Source organism: Acanthochromis polyacanthus, chromosome 1 (genome assembly GCF_021347895.1).
Source record: "Acanthochromis polyacanthus isolate Apoly-LR-REF ecotype Palm Island chromosome 1, KAUST_Apoly_ChrSc, whole genome shotgun sequence".
NCBI lineage: Eukaryota > Metazoa > Chordata > Actinopteri > Pomacentridae > Acanthochromis > Acanthochromis polyacanthus.
Window position 1 is genome coordinate 10,129,627 of NC_067113.1, and position 7,247 is coordinate 10,136,873.

Consider the following 7,247-nt stretch of genomic DNA (forward strand, 5'->3'; position numbering starts at 1 on the left):
TTGCTTGGTTGGGGGAACAGTGAACCGGGATGTCCAAACATGGCTGGGACGCTTCTCTGCAAAACACATCCTGTGTAAAAACGACAAGGATTTGCTTCTAGTCAAGAGAGTGCTGGTGCACAGCAGAAGTCGTTCAAAATCCTACACAGCATGACGGATTTGGACCGCTACATACAGCTGAGGCCGTTACCATTAAAATGAATGGAATATGAAAATAATGTATGAATTGATTTTGCACACAAAACTAAGACCCACTGAGGAAAATGGAGAAAAGTCATCACCACAACAGAAACCCAAAGAAAAACAGGGGAGAGTGTACATACAGTACCTTAGATTTGATCAAACCTGTCAAAATATTGAACCGTCTTGTAGGATTTCCTAAACCACTGACTCATTTGGATGTGCTGCTTACACACTGCATCCTATCTTCGGCCAGAAATGGCAACCAAATTAGCCAAATAAATCACCCCATGAAGGTTTTTCTCCTAGACAGGTCTGTCAGTCAGAGACACCCAGCCTCCACTAACTGTCATCCTGATTCTTTTTAAGTTCCTCTGACTTTTATGGCAGTTGACTGACTTCAGAATTCTGTCACTCTTGTCGCTCACACTTAGCTCACTTCCACAGTACTACCTATTACACAGAGTTCAGCCCACAGCATTGCTTTCCACAATACTAACACAACAGTCAGGCTCAATCACAACAGCTTTTTTTTTATTTGCATTAACACTCCAATACAGTCACATACGCATACAAAAATCCATTCTTCACCTGACTTTACTGGCTGCTGATCTTCTGTCTCATTTAGGTCAAAATGAAAACCACACCAGGTCATTTGTAATAGCTTTCAATGCATTGAACTTTATTAACTTTTTGTACAGAAGAGCACAATTTAGGCACCATAGAAGAATTAATAAAATCTGATAATAAACTCAACCACACAAACAAATATTCTCACTTGTATAAGTTCATGTATTTTACCAGTACTGTCAGACAGCTCTCCTGCACTGGACGAGCACAGGAAGGGGCCAGTAGTGTCCCTTTTAACAACTATCTTGGGTCCAATCTCCCTGTGCAAATGAGCAAAGCTTTGGGGATTTCTGGCTTTGCATTCCATAATGCTGCAGAGACCGAGTGCCTCACAAAACCTGACTGCAGCAAATTCCGACTCCACTTACTCTCTCCAACTCAGTGACACTGTCTCTCAGTCAGTCCAGGCCGCTGTTTGGGGACACCGAGCAGGGAGAGGACGAAAAGATAGTCTGACATTTAAACAAAGAATAAAGAACTGATTAGACTGAAATGATGGGCCTATAGCCCCATGACACTGGCACCAATCTTCACTGAATTTTACCCACAAACACCAGATTCCACTAATAATCAGGATACTGACTCACTTTATTCAATACTGCCATTCACATAACACACAGCTGCTGAACTGAACAGCTGCATCTTTTTAACTTCCTGCAAACTTCTATAAAATTCAGGCAAACTACTTTTGTGTAGAGTTTAAAAAAGTATACACAGAGTACTAAATACTAACACCATATGTTGCTCTCCAGGTGCAATGTTTGGGTCATGGAACGACAAACGACAAAAAAAGTCTGTGTATAATTTGCACTTAAAGCATCATAAAAATGAGACAAGCCTATAGCTGAAAACACACCGGCCATGTGTTCCATATTTGGACCTCTTCACGCTGGCAAACAGCCAATGTCATACAAAGATGTAAGACCTGTCATGTTTATCCCTTTCTGATGTGCTAAGGTAACACCAGCTAAACCACCAGTTTATAGTCGATGTTGGCAAAACAGCGTAAATGTAAAAACAACCATTTCTCCAACTCCAGCAAATCCGTGAGAAGATGTGCAGCAGTTTCATCACAGAGAGGGAACAAAATTTACTATCTGGCCTCCAACAGGAAGCCCACAGAGAAAACAGCTGAAAAATAAATGTAAACCAGGAAGAAAAAAAATTCCTTGTTTCTTGGACAAAGTGTCATATAGAAAAGCTCTTGGCCCAAAGCAGATGTGCAGTAGTACTTCTAAACTGAGAGTTTAAATTTTCTACTTAAGTTTCACAGATGAAACTAAGAGCTGTGTGAGTTTCAAGAAGAAACTGATGAAGAAGCTCATCGGTTTGACACCTGTGTTAGATGAATACTGTTTTCCAAACATGTGCAAGAGGTCCTCAATTTACGTCAGTGTTCCATTCCTACGGCCTGACACAAGCTAATTTTTGCTGTAAGTCTGCACTATCGCAAAAATGTAAACAAAGCCGTTATGAGCATCACGATATCAATCAGTTCTTTGGAAAAGTCATGAATATCAACGACTTTCATGCATGCATGAGTCATTTTTTACACTTGGGAGCCATAACGAAGGGCAAAAAGTTAGCGAACGTAGCACAATCCAAGGTGGCATACAACCGGAGAATGGAAACAAAGCCGTCTTATAGCGCCGCGTGACGACGTATTCATCCGCTCCACTCATCAACTAGTTCCACGTAACCAGTTCTGATGTAAACGCCGTAGGTAAAGAACGTCGTAAATCGAGGACTCCCTGTATATGTTTTTTTTTTTAACCTACCCATGCCCTTACTACTACGCCAAGCAAAGCGGCAGAGTTCTGTGACGATCGCGGCGGTTTGTCTGTCTGCCTGTTAGCAACATTATTCAAAAACGGATTTGTATGAAATTTTCAGGGAAGGTCAGAAATGTTACAAGGATCAAGTGATTAGATTTTGGCAGTGATGCAGCTTATAGTCTGGATCCATGGGTTTGTTATAGATTTCTGTATCATTGTGAGATAGCAGCATGGCATCACTGTAACCATGACAACAAGTGAACACTACATCAGCTGCCTGCTGACAATCACATGATTGTGATCCTACTAAAATCCACTGCTGTAGACCACAAATTTTTTAAAGATTTCATCATACAACGGCGGAGCAGCCTTGGCGGATTACTGCGCTCTCTGAGTGCTTTTCTAATGGTCTTATTGACAAGGAACATGGTTCTACATGCTGTATTTTCCTGAGGGTTAAAGTGAGGATGGAAAGAAAACAGCCTGATGATGTCCTCCCTGACAGTACAGTACTAGAAACAGTTCTGAAATGGTGTTCATAACTAAATTGCAGACTTAGGTCATAATGAGGTAAATTTAATCACAAACTTAATCAAATCTAGCTTGCTGCAAGACTACTGTTAAAGAGTGAAAACCAATAAAGAGAAAGGTTCATTTTGTTCTTCAGAATAACAGAAGTGTACAACTGCTTCTCTTTACATCATGTTCTGCTGTCGGGCAATAAAAGCTTCTACACAGGATCGACTCACATTCTTATGAAGTTATTCTAAATTCCTCGAATTGCATGCTGCCAAGTGGAAGGAAGAATGCATTCCCCGTACCTATATAGCACATAGCTTCAGGTTAGTGTCTATACAAGAAAAAAATCTATTCCAAATGTTACTTAATCTTTCAAAGCTTAAATCCTAAAGGACCTTAGTTGTTACATTACCACTTTAAAAAATACAGCCAAAGGACACTTCCCTACATATAAAGACATGTTTAAAACCAGCTTTGACTGTCATGGAATGAGGCATAATTCAATTAGCAACAGAAAACAGACCAAAAGTTGAAACGCCATAACTCTAAGGATACATTTACAATGCAAGCCTTTTTGCTCATTTCATATATTGTTTAAAGTCAATTCTGCTGTTTGGCTGTCAGGTTATTATTATTTTTTACTCTGCCAAGGAACGCGGCAGAGTTATGTGACGACTGGTGTACCTGAATCCTTTCACTGGTACCAACATTATTCGCATTGACTTGTCTTTCTGTCTGTCTGTCTGTGTATCTGTTAGCAGCAACGGAATAACAGATTTGGATGAAATTTTTAGGGAAGGTCAGAAATGACACAAGGACCGACTGATTGGATTTTGGCAATGATGCGGCTTATAGTCTGGATCAACAGATTTGTTAAGGATTTCCCATTGCGAGATAGCGGCGCAGCATCAATATCACTATGACAACATGTGAACACTACATCAGCTTCCTGCTGACAATCATATGATTGCGATCCTACTACTGACTGATCGAGGCTTATCCATTGGAAATGATACGAGAAACATTAAATTGTGAGGGTGTTTCTGAGTGGAACCGTTTTCCTTCCATCCTTACGTGAATTTTCAGACTTTCGACAGTCTTCCTCATGTCAATACACCTCATGTAGATAAACACTTCCTGTGCCGCTAGAATGGTGCCAAAAATAATAGCCCAAAACATTAAAAAAATACCTTCAAAATAAAAGCATAGAGGGAACATTATTTTAACACCAGCAAAACAAAGCCTTTCAAAAAGTGATGAACTGATCATGTAATTCATGTGATTTGGTATCCGTACAAAATGTCCACATGCATAACACACGCCTACGCTCAGCACAAGGTCATTTTGTGTGTGGGTACATCGACATTAAATGGACACATTCTATAGTGCCGTGACTTCTAATCGTCAATAACTAATAAAGAAATGCTGTATTTTTGACAATGCCATATGGGGGAATGAGCAGCCTTGGCGGAGTACTGTGCTCTCTGACTGCTTTTCTTGTTATACAAATGTGGCCAAAATCACATTCCAGTGAATTCAAATTCAGCTGACCCGTTTGTGCAAAAAAACAAAGACGTCATGTGCATGCTGACAGAGGTAAACAAGTCAAGTGATGCCCACCAGCGATGCCAGCTTAAACTGATTCATTTATCATCTGCTTAGCAGTCAAAGCGAGACACAAGATAAAACTAAGGGCAAGGTGAAAGACAGCAACATTCTATATTTACTGCTTATTGTGAAGCAACAGATACTATTTCCGTATCGAGGTGTTTATGGATGTGGAGTTATAACGAGGAGCAATGGGATCATGGCATTACAGGCTTCAATGGATTAGATAGAAATAGATTTCAGCAAAGAGTTCAGGACATCAGGGGCGACATTTTGCTACAACTACTAACGCTTTTCCAAAAGACTCTCGCTGCAAGACATTAAGTTCAAGCAAGACGCATACGAGTTGAATGAATTCTGATACGACTGTTCAGACTGCACCAAAATCCGACCTGGATTTGATTAGGACCACATATGGAATTGGCTCAAGATTGAAAAGATCAGATTCCATGTGATTTGTACTGTTCACACTGTTATGAGGAAAACAGATTTAAGTCATATATGAGCACCGAAAGTCACATTTGGGCCACTTTTACCTGCAGTCTAGACGTCGCCTCAGACATTGCTGACAAACATTGCTGAAGTGAGCTCGAGTTTGGGATAAAAGGCATTTTCCTGATGCATGTGTTCAGTATTTTATACAGCAGAATGAAAGAAGGCCAGATAGGAACTGCATTCATGTCCTGACATGACAACCAAGCGACAAGTGGCTGCAGCTTCAAAGATCACCAGCATTAAAGCTCCTGGGAAACCACAACATTCTCTCCTACTCCGATCAGCCCCCATCCCACAGAAGACCTAAACAATCCTTCCATTGGTGTGGTGAAGAGTGGACTTTCATCTTTCCTTTGGGGGTATTTGGGCATGGTGTACCATGGGCTCCCTCCAGGGCAGTGGGCTGACCACAGATGTTTGAGGACAAGGCTAATTCTGAGTCTGCTGCTGTGGTATCTGCTGGCTGAGTTGCCCCTTTGTCCCCCTGCTTCCAGGCTGAATGAAGCTATTTATAGGTCCGTGTATTATGGACTGAAATGAACAATAAGATTCAGTGGCTAATTAAAGACAAAAGGGTGCCAAATACTTTGTAAGACAGGACAGCTATGGAGATTTGGTTCTGAAAAACTGGGACTACATGAAACTACATGAAAAAGGACATTGTTTAGGCGGTGACTGTAGGAGAGCACTCATGACAACCGGTACACATTCACAAGTGCTTGTCAAGTAAGAAGAATTTCCTTCCTTTCATCTCCAAAGGAAAGAAAAACATGGAGTTTAACCTGTACAACAAAACCCATCCAAGCACAATGAAACTCAGAGAAGGAAGCAGGGTGAACTTTCCAGGTTGTGTCTCTATCACAATGTGCTATAAAGATCCATTTGAAAAAAAAAACAGGTCTAACTTTGACCATAGTTCTTCCTTGGAAATAAAGTGCGCACACATGACTAAACACCCAGTAAAATATAATGCAAGACAAGACAGTGATAAACTAATAAATCTACCTCTATCACTAAATCTTTCACTTGCTGTGTAACTGTAGATGTCTGATCTGGTGCAGGAAATGTGAACACATGCTGTGGTTGCTCTCAGCAGTGTTCCCATGCAGGGAGCTCTCCTGAAGAAGAGCTGACTTCACCAGCTGTGTGACCCTAAAAACCCTGTTCATTAACCTCTACAGCCCACAGCTCAACTCACTGGCAGGTGTCAGAACTTTGTGAAAACTTCCTGAGACATTTTTAATAACCTCTGCTCTGCCACAGGATGATTCCCACCAGTCCTTGTTTCAGTTTAGATCACTGATTGGAGATCCCAAAAGTTGGTTTTAACACTGAATGGATCAAAGCGAACACCATCGAGCACTAGAACTTTAAGTTGAACTAAATTAAGTATAATTCCAGTTTGATATGTGGAGAAGTGCACAGGCCTGGTCTCCCAGCTTCAAGCATTCATTCCAGTGTGCCTCTGAGGGCTGGTTCCCGTTAGACTGGAGGAAAAGGCTACTTACAGAATGGTAGTCTGAGGAGAAACTGCTGGCACGGTTTCCAGGTTTAGATGCATACATCTCACAGTGGTTCGGAAACATAAACAGCGACTCGGACAACAAAGCGCAAACTGCGGTCCGGTAGCGAGCACTAACAAAGCCACCGCGAGAAGACACGGAGAGAGGAGCTGGCCTGGCCGCATCGCCATTGCTAGCAGTGAGCCGAGCCGAGCACAGACCGCCAGCTGCCCCGCTCCGCCCGGAGAGAGAGGGGGAGAGAGGGGAGCGGTGGGCCGGTGTTCCCGTAGACCGTCTGTGGGTGTTACTGAGTCCTTTCTACCGCTGCAGGTCATTCATTCTGTCTGGGATCACTGCTCTGTCCTTCCACCTAATAATCAGCAGAAATAACACATTAAAAAAGTAAATGTGCTATTTAAACACCCACCCACAACTTCCCACCCCCCTTAAAAAAATACAAAAAGCATGCACTTTCTTTGCAATGTCTTATAGCCCAACCTTATAGAATGATAATTAATTAAAAAAAGTAAAATAAAAA

At 41.6% G+C, this 7,247-nt stretch overlaps 1 protein-coding gene across 2 annotated transcripts in view; it reads right to left on the bottom strand.

The window, feature by feature from the left end:
- The window catches only part of LOC110951679 (peroxidasin), a 73,027-nt gene extending 65,991 nt beyond the window's left edge, over positions 1-7,036 (bottom strand). The window contains exon 1 of one of the 2 annotated variants that reach the window (XM_022194859.2): positions 6,716-7,036. In XM_022194859.2, the coding sequence (XP_022050551.2) occupies positions 6,716-6,900 (185 nt within the window). In that variant the 5' untranslated portion in view covers positions 6,901-7,036. The remainder of the gene's footprint in view (positions 1-6,715) is intronic. The other variant, XM_051957087.1, reaches the window with a different exon arrangement.
- Between the last annotated feature and the right edge of the window lie 211 nt (positions 7,037-7,247).